This window comes from Hypanus sabinus, unplaced genomic scaffold (genome assembly GCF_030144855.1).
Source record: "Hypanus sabinus isolate sHypSab1 unplaced genomic scaffold, sHypSab1.hap1 scaffold_301, whole genome shotgun sequence".
In the NCBI taxonomy this organism is placed as follows: domain Eukaryota; kingdom Metazoa; phylum Chordata; class Chondrichthyes; order Myliobatiformes; family Dasyatidae; genus Hypanus; species Hypanus sabinus.
Genome location: NW_026781164.1, coordinates 138,622 through 162,126, shown reverse-complemented (window position 1 = coordinate 162,126; position 23,505 = coordinate 138,622). Strand labels below are relative to the sequence as shown.

At 44.0% G+C, this 23,505-nt stretch overlaps 1 protein-coding gene and 1 pseudogene across 2 annotated transcripts; one reads left to right on the top strand and one right to left on the bottom strand.

Annotated features, from left to right (window-relative positions):
- The window catches only part of LOC132388341 (zinc finger protein 585A-like), a 61,768-nt pseudogene that overhangs the window by 23,671 nt on the left and 14,592 nt on the right, over positions 1-23,505 (bottom strand).
- Positions 11,004-22,682, top strand: LOC132388338 (zinc finger protein 420-like). Of its 2 annotated transcripts, none has more exons than XM_059960677.1 (3): positions 11,004-11,136; positions 12,499-12,649; positions 18,407-22,682. In XM_059960677.1, exon 3 carries the CDS (start codon positions 18,777-18,779, stop codon positions 20,400-20,402), a length of 1,626 nt encoding a protein of 541 aa, XP_059816660.1. In that variant the 5' UTR covers positions 11,004-11,136; positions 12,499-12,649; positions 18,407-18,776; the 3' UTR covers positions 20,403-22,682. The 2 variants fall into 2 exon arrangements, with proteins under 2 accessions (XP_059816660.1, XP_059816661.1); XM_059960678.1 differs by having other exon boundaries at positions 11,006-11,136; positions 12,503-12,649.

The following is a 23,505-nucleotide window of genomic DNA, read 5'->3' as shown; positions in this document are numbered from 1 at the left end:
GTAGAGTAGTCCAGAGCAAGAAGAGGTAGCGGAAGCAACACACACAAAATACTGGAGGAGCTCAGCAGGCCAGGCAGCATCTATGGAAAAGAGTACTAATGCCGATTTTCTCAACTGGTGATGTAAAAGATTTTGTTCCCTTTCTCCGAGTTCCCAATCCTTGCGTTTAGATAGCTGGAGCTCAGCTCTGTCTGAGAGATCCATCGGTTCCCATTCCCTCAGCAGCCGGAAGCTCCCCGGGGTCCGTGTACGGATTGTGGGGCTGAGAGAGAGGGAAGAGGGCATGACTGTCCCGGGGTTGCTGGTCACGGTGTCCGAAATTCAGAGGAATTATCCCGAAGTCGGTGTTTAAGATAAAAACTCGGAGAATCACTCTTACCTGGAACCGACATTTTCAAAGGCTTCGGTGTACTGCGCGCATGCGTGAAACTCAGGGACGGCCTCAGCCTGACGCCTGCGCATTTCATCGGCGCTTAAAGATTTCTGTAAGCACCGGTTCAATGTCCATATCTCATTTTTTTTTATCTTGGGTATAGAAAAAATCTGCAGCTGTTTTAACGCAGAAAGCGGCTCCCATAACCAATATACACAATATCAACGTGTATCTAATGCCAAAGTAAAATGCAGATATAAAACACAGGAGTTTCTGCAGTTGCTGGAAATACAGAGACGCATACACACAAAACAATTCAGAGAGCAACTAAGCAGCGGAGTACACAGGCTAGGCATGCGGAAGGGGCTCTGCCTAAACGTTTTCTATTTATTCCTCTCCAAAATTTCTGCCAGATCTGTTGATTTCCACCTGTGTTTTGCAGAAATTAACCCCCTTTTTTTTCGATCAACCAGTTTCCAAATGCTTCTAATCTTTCACTTTTAACCACATCCTGCTGGTCTTATTCGTCCTCCTCCTCTGGACCCCATTTCTCCCTGGAGCCCCTGATTCAGGCTGGCAACTCTTTTGTTTCTGACTCTGCACCATCGAAGATTCACTCGCTAGTCTGCTGTCAGACTTTAGAGGTGCATTGTGTTACGAGACCGCAGGTTCGTTTACTGTGAGTGTCGCTTTAAGTGCCTGAGTGAGGCGGGGCTGTGACGTCAGACACAAGCTGCGGCAGCCTGAGGGAGCGGGAGAGGGAGAGGGAGACAAGCTGTTGGAACTTCAGCGTGTGACTGCTATAGGCTGCAACTCTTCCATGCCCAAAAGGTACGGTTGATCTGATCATCGGCACGCAGTGCACAACGGATGTGTGACTGTCACTTCGTATCATCCATATGTGTGGATTTGCTGGAGTATCCTGTGGTTTTACTTTTGTTGGCCCTTACCTGGAATCGGGGTGTTCTGTGGTAATCACTTGAAGACGATATTCCTGTGACTGTCACCTGGTGATATTTCTAAGTGGATTTCGGAGCTAATCGACGGATAAGATCTTTGGCGACTGTTATTTCGTTTACCCAGCGTGGAATGTGTGTGGAATTCTTCGTAATTGCCTTCTCTCTACATTTTCGAGTGGATTTACAAATCTCTCCCCTCACTCACTTATTCCGTAGATTACTGAATTTTTCTAATTTACCATCTGAAGACTTTAAGCATTGTTTCCCAAGCTTGACAGTTTGGGAGCTATATATCCGCATTACACTGTTAAATTCTGTTTATTTCCTTTAATCTTTTATATTTGGAGTAGATACTGTTAGGTACCCCGTGACGGGTCAAAGAACCAGCAGAAATAGAAAACACCATGGAGTCTGGTATTGCTGTAAACTAATGCTGTTTATTAGTAACTACGCGATACAGCAATATAAATGCAGATATATCAACCAGGTTAGCAATGATTATGTGTGTGTGTGTGTGTGTGTGTGTGTGTGTGTGTGTGTGTGTGTGTGTGTGTGTGTGTGTGTGTGTGTGTGTGTGTGTGTGTGTGTGTGTGTGTGTGTGGAAATAGGAAAGCCAAGCTTCTTCACGCCTCGGGGTGAATGGATACCGTCTGACGGTGATGAGTGAAGTTCGGTTCAGTTCGTGGGATTGAGTCGAGCAGTGATGGAGAGAGAGAAGGAGAGGTTTGTGTCTTCAGGTAAGCTGACGCCGTCGATAGCCCCGTCGTCCTCCGAAATCCTTTGGAAGTCACCGACTGTGACACTACAAACGGGACCGTTCTTCAGTGGTGGAGTTATTAACCCAGGCGAGGGATGGACACACGAATAACTCCCCACCGGTCACAGCCTTTTCACACTGCGAGAGCCACTGATCGATGCTCCGGATCGATCTTCCAAAGCCCAACTTTTTCTGTGGACACAACAAAGCTCATTCAGTGTCCAAAACCATGTGTCTGGAGGTCTATCAGCGGACCTCCTACTTATCTCACCGTGCTGAGCCCCAGCTGTCCATCAAACAGTTCCTCCCTTCTCTCTCTGTAAGAACACAGAAGCTGACAGTGTCCTTGTAAAAGTGTAAACAAGCTTGCAGAGAAACCATAACACCATCTCCGAGCAGTCAGTCTGTCTGTCTGTCTGTCTCTCTCTCTCTCTCTCTCTCTCTCTCTCTCTCGTGTTGAACATCTCCCTCTCTCTTTTCAAAAACACACTTCATAGGGGTAATTCAGGACCCCGTCACAATACTAATAAAGATAGTGGTTTTAACATCGAAACCAGACTCCGTTGGTGATCTGTTGCTGCTGGTATGTAACAATTACAACAACCCAGCTGTCTGAGGCACAGTCATTTAAAATTGGTGAAAATGACACAAAACGTTGAAAAGAGCGGGGAAGAAGGAGTTTAACCAACTTCGTCCGGAGCCCTGAACAACGTCACAACCACAGTGAGCTCATCGTCTTGTTCAGCCCGGAGAAAATCATGCAGGGAATTCATGCAGGTGTATAAGATGATGAGAGGCATTGGTCGTGTGGATAGTCAGAGGCTTTTTCCCAGGGCAGAAACGGCTAACACGAGGAGGAATAGGTTTAATCTGCTTGGAAGTAGGGACAGGGGAGATGACAGAGCCAAGTTTTTTAAACAAAGGATGGTGTGTGAGTGAAATGCACTGCCAGCGATGGTGGTAGAGGCGAATACAATAGGGTCTTTTAAGATACTCTTAGATAGGTACATGGAGCTTATGAAAATAGGTGGCTATGCGGTAGGGTAATTCTAGACAGTTTCTAGAGTAAGTTACATGGCCGGTACAACATTGTGGGACAAAGTATCGGTAATATGTTGTAGTTTTCTGTGATTCTATTACATTCAAGGGAAATCTCCTATCCCACGGACTGGTGACTAGTTGCAACCTGTCATCTCAGTGAGGGTGAGAGGGGAACGTCAGGGATAGATTTTCATATACTGATATGGAACAGAAACATGGGCAGGGACCAGCTGGGCTGAGTGGCCCCTCAAGAGAGACACGGGATTTGATACAGACTGAATTGTCTTTCACAGATCCACAATATTAAACACCAGACTAGTTTAAGTCTAACATCAGCAGAACGGACTCCTCCAATGCTCAGTGACCAGGGTTCAGTCCTGGGTGCGATGAGCAGCCGCAAGAACTGCAGAATCTGACAGTAACAGTCCCTCATGAACCTGCAGCTGCCTTCAGTCACCGTGATGGTGAAACATTTAACACGGAGCTGATTTGAACTTCCTTCCTGATGTGAAGTTGCTGGTGCTACAGCAGCTGGGATGATTGAGTAAAACTCTTTGCTCACTCCGGACAGAAATGTGGCCTCTATTTATTGTGAACTCACCGGAGCATCACAAGGTGGGTGAACTGAATGAGTCTCTTCACACACACGGAGCAGGTGAACGGCCGCTTCCCAGAGCGAAGCTGTTGGTGTATCTGCGATGGCCGAATGAATCCCTTCCAAAATGAGAGCCAGAATGACGTCACAGTGCTATCAACGTCATGGCGATGTATCCAATCAGATGACGGGCATGGACAATGTTTGGGCTCTCCTTGCAGCAAGAGGGAGCGTTGTCTTCTCCGCCATCTCCGCCTCCACATTCAAGGATCGGCGGCATTCAAGCGCTGGTGAACTGACAGATACAGCGGAACTATCGAGCTGTTGTGTTTGTGATTCCCATACACAAATCCTTTGTCTTTTCTAAACTGTTAAAAGTTTACAAACCACGTCAGAGGGTGCAGGACAACATTTCCACTCAGATTATTTACTTTCCATGGTGCCTTCTGAGAAAAACACTGTCACAACTCAAAACAACTTGGGGGGACAAGACTTCATCTTCTAACTGGCCACAGTTCCGGCATCAGGCAGAACATCAAACTCTCCGCTTCCCTCTCTATATCAAAATGGATCATTCCTCCCCTTCATCGGTCTGTGACTTGGCTCAGTCTGTCTGTCTCCTTCGCGTTCTGAGCATGCGCCACACACCCACTGAGATCACATTTTATTTACACGGCTGTGACTAGAGACTTTCTGATTATTATGTCCCTCCCGGCATTTGACGGTGGTAAACTCAGAGTCAGCAATGGTATTGACCCTCAGGAGTAGGTGATTCGGCTTTTTCGTTGGAGATCGATAAACTGCCGGTACTGTGGCTGGATGAGTGGGTCGTTTTCAGACTGGAAGGAGGTAGCGTTTGGAGTACCCCAGAGATCAGTCCCTGACCACAGCTGTTCACAGTATAATGTCCTGGCGGAGGCAGCGAGATGTGGGATGTCCCAGTCTGCTGGTGACGCAGAAAGAGTGGAGTTGGGGGAGGGGAGGCTATTCACATGCAATTTCGTAGCTTTGCAATCAGTACATAGTGCACTGTGGGGCTGCAGTGGCGGGTTCCAATCTGCTAATTAGATTTGCTGACCACACTGCATTGATCGGCCGAATCCCAAATAATAACGAGGCAGTGTATAGAGAAGAAGTCATCACCCCGACAGAGTGGGGTCAAGAAAACAATCTCTCCCTCATTGTAACAAAAACACAGGTGCTGGTTGTGGATTACAGGAGGAATGGAGACAGGGACCAAATTCAACATTTCCAAGTCTGTTATTGACACAAAATGCACATTTTATTATTGATCATGACGCAATGTATTTTATATATTGTTGATGACATAAAACATATTTATAGATTGTTACTGACAGAGAATCGTATAACTCGTGTTCCGTGTGTTATCTGAATGTACTTGCCTGTGATGCTGCCACAAGTCAGTGTCTCTCTGTACCTGTACCTTCCCGTACGTGTGCACTTGGCAATAAATTCAACAGGACCTGAGAAGTCTCAGTGAGATTTGATTAATGATGATCATCTTGGCCGCTCGGTAGGACGAATGTATGAGACAGTACACTGTTAAATGCAAAACCCTGTACAGTGTTGATGATCAGAGGGATCTTAGACTCCAAGTTCATCGCTCCCTGAAAGAGACTGCACAGATTGATCGGGTGGTTAAGAAGGCAAATGACATGGTTGTCTTTATTAGTTGAAGCATTGAGCTCAAAAGTCAGGAAGTTGTGTTGCGGCTGTTACGAGCCTGCGGTCGTACTGTGACTGTTTCTTTAAGAGCGCCGGCGTGAGGAGGCGGGGCTATGACGTCAGTCACAGGCTGACAGCGCTGACTGTGGATTGAACCATAAGAGAGAGAGAGAGCGATCTGCAGACAGGCAGTCGGCCAGTCTAAAGAGAGAGAGAGAGACTGGAAAAGCTGATCGCTTCAGTTAGTCGCAGCTGAGGCTTGGAACTCTCCTCTGCCCACAAGAGTGGGTTGATCATCGGTACACGGAACCACAACGAATGTGTGTGGCTGTCACTTCGTATAATCCATAGGAGTGGGTTTTGGAATATCTTGTGTTAACCCTTGCCTGGGTATGTTGTGTGGTAACCCCTGGAAGACGGTATTCCTGTGACAGGTCATTTTCGCCGATAACTCGTATGTGGACGGATTCAACGGATAAGAACTTCGTCGACGGTTATTTTGAAGTAACGGCCTTTTCTCTACGTTTCACCATGGATTACAAATATCTCTCCCCCATCATTTATTCCGTGGATTACTGAACTTTCCTACTTTTCCATCTCAAGACTCTGAGCTTTGTTCCCTCAGGCTCGATAGTCTGGGAGTTATATTTACACATCTATAACACTGCTAACTTTTCTTTATTTCGTTAAATTACTATGTTATAAGTAGATACTAATAAAGAGAATGGGTTTAACATCAAAACCAGACTCCAGTGTGAACTCTGTTGCTGGTGGTTCGTTTCTACAACGTCACAGTTCGTAACACAGTTTTATAAAACTAGTTAGACCACATCTGGAGTGTTTCATACAGTTCTGGTCGCCCCCATTCTCGGAAGGATGTCGGGGCTTTGGAGAGGGCGCAGAAGAGGTTTACCAGGACACTTTTGTAAATGGTTCTATTACCGGTATCTATAACTTGTTGATTGATTCTAGACAAGACTTCTTTGATAAAATAAAAAGAGCTTGGGAGGATGACCTAAATTGTCAGATTTCTGATGATAGATGGAATCGAATTCTTAAACGGGTTAATAAATCATCTTTCTGTGCTCGTCATTCTCTTCTACAAGTTAGTGTGGTTCATAGAGCTTACGATTCTGAACAGAAGCTCTCCAGTTTTTACCCGAATGTTTCTCCACTTTCTAATAAATGCAACACGGCTGATGCCTCTTTAATTTATATGATTTGGTTTGGAAAGTTTTGGTGGGAAGTATTCCATACCTTTTCACAACTTTTTTGGGTCCAATTTGACCCAAATCCCCCTTACTGCCTTGCTTGGTATACCTATCTTTTTAACTAAAATTTTTTTCGATCAAATTGACTCTCTTATTTCTTCCTTTATTTGGAACAATAAGAGACCACGAATTAATAAGTATAATTTACAAAGATCTGCAAAAGATGGTGAACTTGCACTTCCTAATTTAAGACTGTATTATTGGGCTGTGAATATTAGACAATTATGATTTTGGTTATATTGGCTTGATATTAAAACAAAAATCATTATGAGTTGATTTGGAATTAAAAGCTGTTAAACTATTTCATTTAACTTCAATATTAGCAGCTCCATTACCTTTACAGCTCTCCAAAATTCCAAATTTGAATCGTTACCCGGTTATTAAACTATTCTTATCGATTTGGGTTCAGTTTCGTTATTTTTTTAAATTTGAAACAATTTAGTTGTCTAGTTTTTTATATCGAAACTTTTCATTTAAACCTTCAACAACTGACCCCATTTTTCTCCTATGGAACAATAAAGGGATCCATTCTTTTACAGATTTATTTTGTGATGGTCGATTGATGACCTTTGAAGGGCTAATTGACAAAATTTCTCTCGCTCATACACATTTTTTGGAATATGTTCAGTTTCGACATTTTTTACAACAATGCTTACCTAAGTTTCCATATTTACAAGAATCTGATTTGTTAGATAACATTTTGAAATTGAATCCCTTAGAGAAAGTTTCCATTGGCAGAATGTATAACTTATTTTTATTACAAATGAGAACATATCACTAAAGATTAAACAATATTGGGAGAGAGAGCTTAATATGACCTTTGTTAATGAAGATTGGCTTCGAGTTTTGAAAAACGGAAATTGTTCTTCTATATGTGCCAACCATTGTTTAATTCAATTTAAAATTGTTCACCGTTATTATTTAACAAAGGAGAGACTATCTAAAATATTTCCTCGTATAGACAAATGCTGTGATATATATAAAACTGAAGTAGCTACTTTGTCACATATGTTCTGGCATGTTCATCATTAAAATCGTTTTGGAAATCTTTATTTCCAACAAGATCTAAAGCTCTGAAAATGAATTTACGACCTAATAGGTTGACTGTTCTATTTGGTATAGTTCCACATCATATTCAGGGTATTTCATCTCCAGATCAACATGTAATTGCATTTGTTACACTATTGACAAGAAGGGCTATTTTATTAAAACACAAAGATACTTCTTCCCTTGAATTAATTGAATGGTTTTCTCAAGGAATCTTATGTCTTATTTTGAAAAAAATTAGGAGAACTTTTGATCCTCGATTCGATTTTGAGAGAAGATGGGGTTCTTTGCCAAATATTATCATTTAATTTGAACTATGCTATATGGTTTCCTTCCACTTTTATTTTTTTTTATAAATATGAAATGGCGGTTGATGATTCTATTTTTATATTTAGATGATGGTTAAACGTTTTGCTCCAGGGGGTTGATTCCTAATGGGTTTTTCCCCTTTTTTGTTGTTAGTGGGTTCCCCCCTAGTTAGATGGGGTTCTTTATTTCCTTCCTTTTCCTATATATATTTTCCATTTTTATATTTTGCGATTAGTTTTTTTCTTCAGCTTTATTAATTTTATACATATTAATCTATTGAAGTCTTGTTTCATTCTATAGCTGGAGAAGATTATGTACTAGTTAAAAAGATTCTAAAAATGAAAAATGTAAATGACAAAACAACAATGTAACAAAGCATTATGGCTGCAGAGATAGTGCAGTGCAGATAGACATATGGTGCAGGGTCACGTCGAGTTACATTCTGAGGCCGAGTCCATTTTATCATTCATTTGGCTTATAACCACAGACAGGAAGCCGTCCTTGAGCCGGGTGGTTCGCGCTTTAAGGCTTTTGTATCTCTTCCCCGATGCGGGAGCGGGTTTGCAGCGAGAATGTCCAGGTTGTGAGGGTCTTTGAGTACATGGCCTGCTTTTTCGAGGGAGGGGAATGAATGTAGGAAGAGACCACGAAGTGGAGGCTTGTTTCTCTGATGTTCTCTGCAGTTCCTTGCAGTCATGGGCAGAGCAGTAGCCGTACGAAGGCGTGAAGTATCGACATGGAGCTCAGAGACCTCGGCCTTCTCCCTGCCTTGTGTAGCTGGATCCTGGACTTCCTCGGACAGATCGCCGGCATGTGCTAAGTGTGGGCTCGCTCACCTCTCTCTCTCTCTCTCTCTCTCTCTCTCTCTCTCTCTCTCTCTCTCTCTCTCTCTCTCTCTCTCTCTCTCTCTCTCTCTCTCTCTCTCTCTCTCTCTCTCTCTGACCCTCAGCACACATACCCCACAGGGTTGTCTTCTTGCCCCCTCCTTTTCTCTGTGCACCCATGAGTTGTGTCGCCACCCACAGCTCCAATCTGCTAACTAAATTTGCTGACGGCACTACACTGACTGGCCTAATCTCAAATAATAATGAGGCAGCCGACAGAGAAGAAGTCATCACCCCGACACAGTGGTGTCAAGAAAACAATCTCTCCCTCATTGTGACAAAAACAAAGGAGCTGGTTGTGGATTAGAGGAGGGATGGAGACAGGGACCAAATTCAAACTTTGCAAGTCTGTTATTGACACAAAATGCAGATTTTAATATTGATCATGACACAATATATTTTATACATTGTTAATAACATAAAAGATATTTACAGATTGTTACTGACAAAGAATCGTATCATTTGTGTTCCGTGTGTTATCTGAATGTACTTGCCTGTGATGCTGCCACAAGTCAGTGTTTCTCTGTACCTGTACCTTCCCGTATTTTTGCACTTGGCAATAAATTCAACAGGACCTGAGAAATCTCAGTGAGATTTGATTAGTGATGATCATCTTGGCAGCTCGGTAGGTCGAATGTATGAGACAGTACACTGTTAAATGCAAAACCCTGAACAGTGTTGATGATCAGAGGGATCTTAGACTCCAAGTTCATCGCTCCCTGAAAGAGACAGCACAGATTGATCGGGTGGTTAAGAAGGTAAATGGCGTGGTTGTCTTTATTAGTTGAAGCATTGAGTTGAAAAGTCGGGAAGTTGTGTTGCGGCTGTTCCGAGCCTGCGGTCGTACTGTGACTGTTTCTTTAAGAGCGCCGGCGTGAGGAGGCGGGACTATGACGTCAGTCACAGGCTGACAGCGCTGACTGTGGGCTGAACCATAGAGAGAGAGAGAGAGAGCGATCTGCAGACAGGCAGTCGGCCAGTCTAAAGAGAGAGAGAGAGAGACTGGAAAAGCTGATCGCTTCAGTTAGTCGCAGCTGAGGCTTTGAACTGTCCTTTGCCCGCAAGAGTGGGTTGATCATCGGTACACGGAACCACAACGATTGTGTGTGGCTGTCACTTCGTATAATCCACAGGAGTGGGGTTTGGCATATCTTGTGTTAACCTTTGCCTGGGTATGTTGTGTGGTAACCCCTGGAAGACGGTATTCCTGTGACAGGTCACTTTCGCTGATGACTCGTATGTGGACGGATTCAGCGGATAAGAACGTCGTCGATGGTTATTTTGAAGTAACGGCCTTTTCTCTACGTTTCACCCTGGATTACAAATATCTCTGTCCCATCATTTATTCCGTGGATTACTGAACTTTCCTACTTTACCATCTCAAGACTCTAAGCATTGTTCCATCAGCCTCGATATTCTGGGAATTACATTTACACATATATACACATAACACTGTCAACTTTCTTTTATTTCATTAAGTTACTATATACTAATAAAGAGAATGGTTTTAACATCAAAACCAGACTCCGGTGTGAACTCTATTGCTGCTGGTTCGTTTCTAAAACGTTACAGTTCGTAACACATTTTGATAAAACTAGTTAGACCACATCTGGAGTGTTTCATACAGTTCTGGTCACCCCCATTCTCGGAAGGATGTCGGGGCTTTGGACAGGGCGCAGAAGAGGTTTACCAGGGCACTGCCTGGATTAGAGGGCATGAGCTATAACGAGAGGCTGGATAAACTTGTGTTGTTTTCTCCAGAGCGGCGCAGGGGTGAGACTGGATGGACGTTTATAAGATTACGAGAGGAATAGATAGAGTGGACAGACGATATATTTTTCCTGGGGGTTGAAATGTCTAATACATTTAAGGTGAGTGGAGATGTGAGCGGCAAGTTTGCTTCTTTCCACAGACTAATGAGTAGCTGGAGTCTCTGACTGGGGGGGGGGGGGGGGGGGAGGTGTCGCCAATCCCGACACGTGATCCCGTTTGCCCCTCCCATTTAACCGCAGATGGGCAGCATCTGCGCGTCTGTTTCCGAGGCCCCGCCTCCCGATGATGTAACAATCTCTTCGCGCATGTTCACAGTCTCCGGGTGGACGGTGTTATCCTCTCCACTCAGAGCTGAAGTGGGTCGGCTGTGTGTTCGCGAAAGACTTTCGTCTCTTCCGTCGGGATCACTGTCTGCGGGCCGAAGATATCACTTTCCCATCGGTGTGTATTGAGACCGATCCCGAGCGGGGAGATCCGATGTTGGCCGTGAGCCCCGAACTGAGGGCCAGGAATTCATTTGTTTCCCAACTAACTGGGCTCGTCAGAAATGTTGCGACTTCACTTAATCTGCATTGAACGATCCAAACCAGGAGCCCAGGCTGTCTGTTTCCGCAGAATTGAAATGGAAGTCCGGCCGACAGGTCACGTGAGGCTGTGTGCCGCAGATTCGCCCCGCCCTCCGCTTTGTGATGCCAGATCACGTGGTGTGATTTTGGCCACTGAGTCCCATTAACGTCCCCGAACTCGTCTCGCTTCCTGAAGCTCCTCGCGTTTGTCCTGGAGCTTTATGGCTGTTGTGTCTTCTCCCGGACTGGGGTGGGTGAGAAAGGAGAACGTCCCAGGTTGTGGGGATCTTTGATTTTACTGCCTGCTTTACCGAGGGACTGGGAAGTCCAGGGGGAGAATGGTTCGAGCCTCAGCTCCACGCAGCAGAGCAGAGCCACACGTTACTCCTGCAAGCCCAGCGACGGCGGTCGGTCCAGTATAGACAAGACAAGATCTGTAATACAAATTTCCTGAAATGGTCCTGTTTTAATCTGGAAATGGGGTGATAGTATAACAGTAAAGGAAGCACAACTTGCTGGAACCAATTTGTCTTTTATCCCTGGAAATGTGGCCAATGCAGTTGTTGCTAATGAGGTTCACATGAATAATCTCTTGATCGGTGTTACGTGTGAGGAGCATTTGATGGTTCTTGACCTGTGCTCGATGGAGTTCAGAGGGACGGTGGGGGTGGTGGAGGGGTGTATGGCTAAGTAAACCTACCGAATGCTGAAAAGCCTGGATACAGTGGGCATGGAGAGGATGTTTCCATCAGACAGGGAGTCTGTGATCTGACAGCACAGTCTCAGAATAAAGATGCTTCCCTTTAAAACTGAGATAAGAATTTTTTTTTTACTAAAAGATGTCTGATATGTGGAATTTGTTTGAGGCTGTCATTTGTGTATATTTGTGACAGATTAATATACTGATGATTGCTGAGTAGCTTCAGGGTTACAAGAGGAAGGCAGGAATATGGTGCTGGAATAAAAATCAGCCCTGGTTGAGTGGTGGGACAGACCAGATGGATCGAATCACCTGATTCTGTTCCTGTGTCGTATGTCTTACCGTGACTGGATGATGGATCCTTCTAATCCCATATCGTCTGTGTCATGCGAGGGACAATAAAAGATTGTTCACTGAGATCATTATATTTTCCTTCAATGTTTAAATTTCAGTGAGTTTTGTTCCTAGTAACATTAAGCAGATATGTTTGGTCCTCCTTTTCATTGTTAATGTGCTTCATTATCTTTCATGTTAAAGTTAGACCTGCAGTGAGAGATTTATTGGAAGAAAAACCACGACTGAAGACATGGGAACAGCAACAAGTGAACCAGCCCGAGAACTGAGAGCATAAACTGTAGAGAACCCATCTGACTCAGGGTTTCCATTGATTCAGTCAGGAGAAAGTCTGGTGAGTCTCATTTACTCAAACACTGGTCCTTTAGGCATTACATGCCTGTGCAAAGGAAGGTACAAAATAGTTGGGAGTGAGACAGAATGTGCCCAGACGAACCAGTTATGCCAGTACCAGTCAGACCCAGTTGTGAAGAAGCCCCCCCCCCCACCTCCAATATTCCCTTTAAACTTTTTGCCCTTCACCCTTAACCCATGTCCTCTGGGTTTTCTTCTCCCCTAGCCTCAGTGGAAAAAGCCTGCTTGCATTCACTCTATCTATACCCATCCTAATTTTATACACCTCTATCAAATCACCCCTCATTCTCCTATGCTGCAGGGAATAAAGTCCTAACCTATTCAACCTTTCTCTGTAACTCAGTTTCTCAAGTCCCAGCAACATCCTTGTCTCTGCACTCTTTCGACCTTATTAATATTCTTCCTGTAATTCGGTGACCAAAACTGCACACAATACTCCAAATTCCCCCTCACTAATGCAATATACAACCTCACCATTACATTCCAACTCATATACTCAGAACTTTGATTTATAAAGGCCAAAGTACCAAAAGCTCTCTTTACTACCCTATCTACATGTGATGCCACTTTTAGGGAATTTTGTATCAGTATTCCTACATCCCTCTGTTCTAGTGCACCCCTTAGTGCCCTACCATTTACCTTGTATGTTCTACCTTGGTTTGACCTTCCGAAGTGCAATACTTCACACTTGTCTGTATTAAACTCCATCTACCATTTTTCCAGCTGGTTCAGATCCCTCTGCAAGCTTTGAAAACCTTCCTCACTGTGCACTACACCTCCAATCTTTGTATCATCAAGAAATTTGCTGACCCTATTTACCAGATTATTATCCAGATCATTGATACAGATGACAAATAACATTGGACCCAGCACTGATCCCTGTGGCACACCACCAGTCACAGTCCTCCACTCAAAGTAGCAATCCTCCACTACCACTCTCTGACTTCTCCCTTTCTCAGTTCCCATTCAAATTTACTACCTCACCATGTATACCTAGTGAATGAATCTTCGTAACTAACCTCCCATGTGGGACCTTGTCAAAGGCCTTACTGAAGTCCATACAGACAACATCCACTGCCTTGCCTTCATCCACTTTCCTTGTAACCGCCTCGAAAATCTCTGATATATTTGTTAAACATGACCTACCGTGCACAAAGCCGTGTTGACTCTCCCTAATACGTCCCTGTCTATCTAAATAATTGTCGATCCTATCTCTTAGTACTCCTTCCAATAATTTACCCATGACCGACATCAAACTTACCAGCCTATAATTTCCCAGATTACTTTTAGAGCATGCTTTAAACAATAGAACAACATGAGCTATCCTCCAAATCTCTGGCACCTAACCCGTAGATAATGACATTTAAATATATCTGCCAGGGCCCCTGCAATTTCAACATTAGTCTCCTTCAGGGTCCCAAGGAATAACCTGTCAGGTCCTGGAGATTTATCTACTCGCCTCAAGGTAGCAAGCACCTCTTCCTCATCTATCTGTATAGGTTCCATGACCTCAATACTTGTTTGCCTTATTTCCATTGACTCCATGCCAGTTTCCTTAGTAAATTCAGACACACAAAAAAAAAACATTTAACATCTCCCCAATTTCTTTTGGTTCCATACATAGCCGACCACTCTGATCTTCAAGAAGACCAATTTGATTCCTTAACTATCCTTTTGCTATTACTAAACCTGTGGAAGCTCTTACTGTCCTTCACCTTGAATGCCAACGCTACCTCATGTCTTCTTTCAGCCCTCCTGATTTCTTCCTGAAGTATTTTTTTGCACTTCCTATACTACTCAAGTACCTTGTTTGCTCCCTGTTTCTTACACATGTCATGCATCTCTCTCTTCTTTATCAGAGTTCCAATATCCATCGAGAACCAAGGTTCCTTATTCTTATTCACTTTGGCTTTAATCCTGAGACTTTGTTCCCAGGGTGTCCTCATGGGCCGTCCAGAAATGATTTCAGCTGGTGACAACCCTGTTTTCCTCTGTGGGGTAACCCTCATGTGGATTCGGGCTAATGGTCGGACCTTCAACCAAGTGAGTCCAGTCTCCACTGTTAGTCTGGCCAGTTTACTCTTCAGAGTGCCATTGGCTCTTTCCACTCTGCCAGCGGCCCGTGGGTGGTGTACACAGTGGAATTGTTGCTTGATAGCTAGTTTGTTACATACCCATTTGTTTACTTTCACCACAAAGTGTGGGCCATTGTCAGAGCTCAGCATCTCTGGCAGGCCGTAGTGGGAATTATTTCCCGTAGTCATGTACGTGAATATGTGTGTTCCGTGTCATCGAACCCAGACAGAGTGATTGTAGCGTATGATAGCTGGAATCCCTTTTCCAATACTATTTCCTGATCGAGAGTGGTTGTGATTGCCCCCACATCAGCCATAAACAGAAATGAAATTCCAGCAACTTGCAATATTACATTGGGCTCTTCCTCAGGGGTGGAACTCACAGTAGGAGGCATCCTTGCTTGTCAATTTCTAAACGGGTTGTTGTCCCCACCTGTCCGTTGGTAGGTTTTTGTTCCCATTTCTGATCCCCAGATGTCGCCCACTCACATCCTCCTTTCCACTGAACATAGTCACCTTTAATATTAGTTCCCTTCAGGGTTGATCAGGATTCGAAAGTCGGGTCAGAATGATATGTCAAAGCTCATCACATTCGATTTCGGTCTTTGTCAGGCCAATCCATATTATTTGTTTTAATCATGTTGGCTAACTCAGTTGGTAAGCATTGGAGCAGTAGGGTATTGAACTGGGGGGACAGATTCCAATCATTAAATGTTTGGTCTCCTGTGCAGGTGCCGTAGCAGGCCACAAATCACTCCCAATAGTCTGGTCCTGATTCCCCAGGCTTAGGTTTGCATTCAAGTACTTTAGTGATGTTTACAGGTTGTTGGAGAGCCCTTTCCAAGGCTTGAAAAATCTGGCCTGTCTGTTCATTCTCATTATGTTTTCCCACCTGTAACTCCTGATAGCTTTGGTATCTCAAATCTGCCTTCCATTTTCACCCCTCGTCATGCAGCAGAGACCAAATAAATCTTGTGGAGTCGCAGTAAACATTTTTGTACTGCGGACGCACTGAGCAAACTGTGCTGGGTTTTCTCTTCTGTCTGGGGCCTGATTCATGATCATTATCATTTCTTGAGGCTTCCAGGGTGCATACACAGGAATCACTGAGGGCTCTCCCTCCTCCTGCTCGTGGATTGGGCAGCATTCGGGTGGGTAATTGTCTTTGTGGAGCCATTAACTCTGTGGTTTTATTGGATTCTTCCCTCCCTGTCTCGAAATAATCCTCAGTATTCCCATTCGGGATCTGAGAATAAAGAGAACCTCCCTTCCCTGTTTCCCGAGCAGTCACCATTGGGGTTTTGGGGCAATGGGTGCACTTGGCCCCTGGCAAGGTAGGAGAGGTACGGGTGGTGCCCACTCCTCATCATGGTCACTGTCCTCAAACAGGGTTGGTATGACAGACATGGGTTTGTGATCCCTTGTTTCCCTATCAGTATGTAATGAAACCCAATTTCCTTTGGGATCAATAAAGTATATCTGTCTGTCTGTCTGATGTTCCTGCCCTTCTCTCCTATCTAGGCCGGCCTTGGTTTGCTTACTTTGTTTTTCCTGCTCTCGTTTTCGGCATCCATGCACCCATTCACACTTCACTTTTAGCATCACCCAACCTTTGCAGGTCATACCTCTATCCCATTGTCACATGCATTCTTACTCCAACTTGCTAATAACATACTGTTCCACTGCACATCTGCTTTTCCTTCCATTCCCTTTACCACAATTTCCACTTCATTCCACAGTTCATTTTCCATATCAAATTTACTGCTTGTTCTCATGAGGTAATATCCCAGGTTCCCCCCCAGTGGCCACATATTGTTCCCCAATTTCTTATTCAGCGCTGCACTCAACATTTGAAAATCGTTTTCCTTGTCTGGAAAACTCTAAATCGACTGCAATTGACCCATGTTCTCTTTGTCATTTACTCGGCACAAAGCCTCCTGCTCAATTATCAATCGGGTAACTTTACCCGGCTGGCACATCCTGCGCAATTGATTAATTTACATGGCAGATCTGCCTCCTGCCACGAGGGACTGTACCTGTGAAGGAACTAACGGACAGCGACAAAAATTAAAATAACTATTGGGCACCCGGTCAGTCTCTGCAGTCCCCAGAGTGGTCCAGCCATTTGCTCAGCCCGTCTGCTTGGCACTCCCTGTATTGGGATCCTGTTCATGATGACAAATGTTAAAAGTTGAATCCAAATAATACACAGAAGCCCAGTTTCCTATCATCACCACAGTTTATTGTGCATTCTCCTGCAGGAGTTTGAGACCCAGTTGTCAAAGGGAAGGCATGCAAGCACTGCCACTATCTTAGCAAGTGGACTGACTTGTTATTGACTCAGGTTACAGCTGTATACTTGTACATAGCAAGCCCATACATTACTTTTGCAAGATGTTATTTGAACTGGTACACCCAACAAGTCTGTTGGTGCAAAATGTAATTATTAGAATTGAGAGTTTGCTAAATCAAGGTTTTAGTTACAGGTGGATGTACTGTCCAGTCCTTGTCAGTTATTCCCTTTGCAAGGCCCTGGCTTAATTTCAAACAGAAGTTCATTCCTGTCCTATCACTGAGTCCTCCTCCATTTACTCAAACAAGAGAACAATCGTTATCAGCTAAGGTATAATGTATAATGTTATCAGCTAATGAGAGTACAATGTATAATGTTATCAGTTCTCAGTGTGTCTCTCTGCAAGCTGCAGAGAACTGGTATTGAGCCTGTCTTAGCTAAATGCTGAAGACTGAGTTCACTTCAGTTCAAAATTCCTATTCAGTACCAATTATTCTTTTAGTCAGAGATTACATAGGTTCAAAATGATTTTTTTTAATATATCCTCAATTCCTCTGATGGGTTCAGGGGAAATATTTATGTCCAATATAGAAACTGGTGTTACCTGTGTGTGTTGTGGCGATGCAAAAGTTGCTGGAGAATTTGCAAGTGGGAAGAAGTGGAGTGATATTTGCAAATCTGACTTTTTAAAGCATAGTTTAGTAAGCAAACCACATATGGACAATGTGCAAAAGTTTTGGTGAGAAAATCCTTCATTACCTGTTACAGGTCTGCTACATAGGTTGTGTGAACGTGCAGATGAACTCAATCACGTATAATGTGATATGTCCTTATTTATGTTAAGACCCTTTTTTAGGTGTATAAGATGATGAGGGGCATTGATTGTGTGCATAGCCAGAGGATATTTTCCCAGAGCTGAAATGGCTAACACAAGGGAGCAGAGTTTTAAGATGCTTGGAAATCGATGCTGAGGGGATGTCAGGGTAAGTTTTTTTTACACAGAGAGTGGTGGGTGCATGGAATGCGCTGCTGGCTTTTTGTGTGTGAGTATTTCAGTTGCTGTGGGGCCAGGCACCCATGCAGCTCAGTAAACAGGGAAAAATATCAATGGAGAGAGTCAAACTGAGTCAGGTCACAGATTGGAGATGGCAGAAATGCCCCATTCTTAGAGACACAGGAAGAACATCTGAGAGTTTAGTGGTCATTCCAGATACCAGCTCTCTGCCCAGTTAGAAGATGATTTCTCTCTCCAACTCGGGTTGAACTTCACTGTAAGAGTGTGTTGCCAGATCACACCATGACAACTCAAATGATCTCATCTGAAATGTTGTCCTACACCCATTGATGGATTTTGTATATCTTTTTACAGGTTAAAAATGACAAAGAATTAATCTATGGGAATCTCGAGCACCACACACCAGTTTTGCTGTCTCTATCCAGATATTTAAGAAGTGGAACAAAGGATTTCCTCGATCATCCTTCCTGCTCAGACTGTGGGGAGGGATTCACTCAATCATCTGACTGACTGGCACGCCTGACATTTTAAACAAGGGAGGAAACCCATTCATCTGAAGGGACATCACCAAGTTGACACTCTGACGAGGCCATTCACCTACTCTGTGAGTGAGAAGGGATTCAGTCGGTCTTCCCACCTGTGGACACACCAGTCAGTTCACACTGGGCAGAGGCTGGTCATCTGCTGTATTTGTGGGGAAGGATTCACTCGGTCATCTGACCTCATGGCTCACCAGCGAGTTCACACTCGGGAGCGGCTGTTCACCTGCTCAGACTGTGGAAAGGGATTCACTCGGTCATCCGACCTACTGGGACATAAGTTTGTTCACACTGGGGAGAGGCCGTTCCTCTGCTCATTCTGCGGGAAGGGATTCATTTCATCATCCAACCTGAAGGTACATGAGCGAGTTCACACTGGGGAGAAGCCATACACCTGCTCAGACTGTGGGAAGAGATTCACTTGCTCATCGGAACTGAAGGTACATCAGCGAATTCACACTGGGGAGCGGCCGTTCACCTGCTCAGACTGTGGGAAGGGATTCACTCAGTCATATCAGCTGAAGGTACATCAGAGAGTTCACACTGGAGAGAGGCCATTCACCTGCTCAGACTGTGGGAAGGGCTTCACTCGGTCAATCGACCTCCTGGGACACAAGTTGGTTCACACTCAGGAGAGGCCGTTCATCTGCACAGACTGTGGGAAGGGATTCACTGCGTCATCGCAACTACAGAGACACCAGCGAGTTCACACCGGGGAGAGGCCATTCACCTGCTCAGAATGTGGGAAGGGATTCAGTCGATCATGTCAACTACAGACACACCGGCAAGTTCACACTGGCGAGAGGCCGTTCATCTGCTCGGAATGTTCAAAGGGATTCACTCAGGCATCTCACCTACTGAGACACCAGCGAGTTCACACTGGAGAGAGGCCATTCACCTGCTCAGACTGTGGGAAGGGATTCATTTGCTCATCCCAACTGAAGGGACATCAGCGAGTTCACACTGGAGAGAACCCATTCACCTGCTCAGACTGTGGAAAGGGATTCACTTGCTTATCCCAAATGAAGGTACATCAGCGAGTTCACACTGGAGAGAGGCCGTTCACCTGCTCAGACTGTGGAAAGGGATTCACTCGGTCATCCCATCTGAAGGAACATCAGCGAATTCACATTCGGGACAGGCCATTCACCTGCTCAGACTGTGGGAAGGGATTCACTCAGTCACACGAATTACTGGTACACAAGTCAGTTCATACTGGGGAGTGGCCATTCACCTGCTCAGACTGTGGGAAGGGATTCACTCTGTCACACGCACTACTGGTACACCAGTCAGTTCACACTGAGGAGAGGCCGTTCAACTGCTCAGTCTGTGGGAAGGGATTCACTTGCTCATCCCAAATGAAGGTACATCAGCGAGTTCACACTGGAGAGAGGCCGTTCATCTGCTCAGTCTGTGGGAAAGGATGCACTAGTTCATCCCAACTGAAGGTACATCAACGAATTCACACTGGGGAGAAACCGTTTACCTGCTCAGACTGTGGGAAGGGATTCACTTGTTCATCCCAACTGAAGGTACATCAGCGAATTCACACTGGGGAGAAGCCATTTACCTGCTCAGACTGTGGGAAGGGATTCACTAGTTCATCCCAACTGAAGGTACATCAGCGAATTCACACTGGGGAGAAGCCATTTACCTGCTCAGACTGTGGGAAGGGATTCACTTGTTCACCCCAACTGAAGGTACATCAGCGAATTCACACTGGGGAGAAGCCGTTTACCTGCTCAGACTGTGGGAAGCGATTCACTCAGTCATTTCAACTACAGAGACACCAGCGAGTTCATACTGATTAGAGGCTGATCAACTGATCAGACTTTGGGAAAAGTTTCTCTCGGCCAAATCAACCAAATTGTGCATCATTGAGTTCATACTAGGAAGAGGCAGTTCACCTGCTGTGAATGTGGAAAGGGATTCATTCACTTATCTATCCTTATGACACACTACCTGGTTCACAATGGGAAGAGGCGAATCAGCTGCTGTGAACGTGGAAAGGGATTCATTCACTTATCTATCCTTATGACACACTACCTGGTTCACAATGGGAAGAGGCGAGTCAGCTGCTGTGAACATGGAAAAGGAGTCATTCATCTAACCTGATGTAAATCTCGCTTCGGCTAGCAGCTTAATATATGGGGGTGATAGCCACTCAGCCCGGTCAAACATAAGAAATCTCGTTTGGGTGGATGCTGTGTGGTGTGTCCCATGTTATAACTAAGTACCCTGAAATAACAAATGATACACAGTATGTGATTTAATGATTGATCTTTATAATTCATTCTTTGACTATAGGGTTAGTAAAAAAATCAAAAGACAAAAGGGCCCCCACTCTCCGTTCACATCTTCTCATCTCTCCCCAGCAAAAAACACAATAATCTCTCTTCCAGACTCACAAGAAAAAAAAAATTCTGCCATCAGAAAGCCTTGCACTCCAAAACCCAGTTATCACTAGTCATAACCTAAATATTGCTGCTACAGAGAAACCATTACATCAGCAGTGAAACCTTACAGCGTGTTACACTTGTGACAGACTAACGGGTTCACACTGGGGAGAAAGTTTCAATAAGCTTCATGCTGGATATTTGTCCATCACCATTGCTGAATGCTATTTTGAGAGTGACTGTAAGTGCTGAACTCTGCGATTATTGCTGCTGCTCACCACACCCAGTTCTGCACCCTGGTCACTGGGCATGGGAGGAGATTCTCCTGCTGCGCATTCAACTTTACTGGGACAGGAGTTTAATATTCTGCATCTGAGACAAATAAATCTGTTCCATTTTAAACCCTGTCCTTGGTACTTACTGAATTTACATTACACCTATTGTACAGTAGAGAGTCACCACAGGCTGGCTGAACCCTGCCAGTGATTCTGTTCCAGGACAGTCCTCTTAAATCTTCCCCTGTTGTTCACCTCTTCCTCTGTCTGTAGTGATGGGTTCCAAACAGTCACCAATCTGTTTGTGAAGAGGTTTCCCTTGAATTCTCTGCAGACTGAAGAAGTTAAGCTGACTGCAGTTCTGTCTGAGATGTTCTTTACCCCTGAAATCTCTGGACTGAGGAAGAATTAATTTTGGAGTTACCCTCCTTACTCATGGCTCATTACCACATTATTGGTCATTTTCTCTGGTGTTAGAAAACACCACTGTCTTCCAAAGACTGAAAGCAGAATGGTAAACCATTAGCAGGACGTTCAATGGAGCAGGGTCAGAAACCAGAGACAAATCTGCACAGGGCAGAGTTTGGGGCTCTGGAAGATGGTTGGGGTAAGAACATATGATGAGGAGAAGGGAATCAGCAGTGGGGTATGGCAACAAATGACAGAGTAGCAACATTTGGAAGCAGATTGATGGAGAAAATCTTTTGGTGGTTTGACTGATAACAAACTATATCCGTGTGACATCTATGTGTTTGGAATGGTTTCATATATTGAGGGTGTTGTTCCTGCTTGTTTATCCTGTAATATTATGTCTGGATAGTTATTATAGATTGTCCTATCTGTAACAATGTATTGATTATCATATCATTTGTAAGATTTTGACTGTAAAACTGGATCAGGCTTGAACTTACAGGCTTGTCTGAAGTGATGGAGGGCAATCATGAGTCAGTATTTTAAAGCAAGAATTTGGTGAATGATATTTTATCTTTATAAGTAATCAGTTTGAGTTAAATTCCTGCTGGATCCTGGAATGTGTTGGATTGTGTCTGGTTTCTCTTGGCATTTCCAGCACTTACTGCCTTAAATACAAACAATATTGTATGTATTTTTGATTTTATTTTCCCCTTTTGTTAACCAGCTTGTCTTGTATTCCTGCAAGGAACCCCTCTGTTTCTGGTAAGAGGAGTCCAACTGTCAGTCAGGTGCTCGATGCTTCCTTGTCAACATCTCATCTGCTGAGATTGTTGAGATGCCATACTCATACCACCTGCTAATGATTTCTTCCAGAGTGATGATTTATTTTTCTGAGTTGGCCTCTCAGTTAATTTTTCTGATCTGTATTCCGTATCACAACTGTATATACACACATGGAGTGCTGAATCCAGTTCATTTTTCTTGAAAATATAGAAGTTTTATCTGACTGTTGTGTGATCTTTCCTCGTGTGTTATTCCTGTTCCTCCTTCTGTCCAGGGTCCTGTTAATCTAAGTGAGTTTCAGTGTAAATACTCTTTTCTAAAGCTTTCTAAAGTTCTTATTTACCTTTTGTAAGTTTTACTGATTGAAATGGGACCAATATATTTTTCTTATTAATAAGTCAATGCCAGTATTGAAGAAAGTGTTTATTGCCTTTATTGTATTTGTTAACTAGTGAGCTCTGTTTAACAGGACTTTTTAAGCCGTGAACTAAATTTTTTCAAAGGTTTTCCCTATTTCGCACTACTTTCTATTTCTTTGCTTGTTGATATTCCAGATTTGTGGGTATCAAGAGTCCCGGTGAAGGGTCTTGGCCCGAAATGTTGATTCCCATCCATAGATGCTGCCTGACATGCTGAGCTCCTCCAGCACTTTGTGTGTAGTTCTCTAGATTTCTAGCATCTGCAGGTCCTCTTGTTTCTCAGTTACTTGTATATTTATTGAAAGAACAAGACAAAAACAAGCTGGTAGTGGGGTGGTGTGGCTCTGAAATATGAGATAAAATCATTAGAAAGAGGTGGCAAAGGGTTGGAAGTTGTAGAATTGAGGAACAGCAAATGTTAAAAAAAAATCCCTAATGGGAATTTTACAGAGACCTTCAAACAGTAGTAAGAATGAGGTCCTGAAATTACAATGGGAGATAGAAAATGCGTGCCAAAGGGCAATGTTACAATTGTCATAGGGGATTGTCATGCAGGTGATTAGGAAAATCGGGATGGTGTTGGTTTGAAGAGGAGGAAATCCTAGAATGCCTACAAGATGCTTTTTA

What these genes read in the sequence shown, in the direction of transcription:
- LOC132388338 (XM_059960677.1), top strand. Translation starts at nt 18,777, where the DNA reads ATGGCTCACCAGCGAGTTCACACTCGGGAGCGGCTGTTCACCTGCTCA.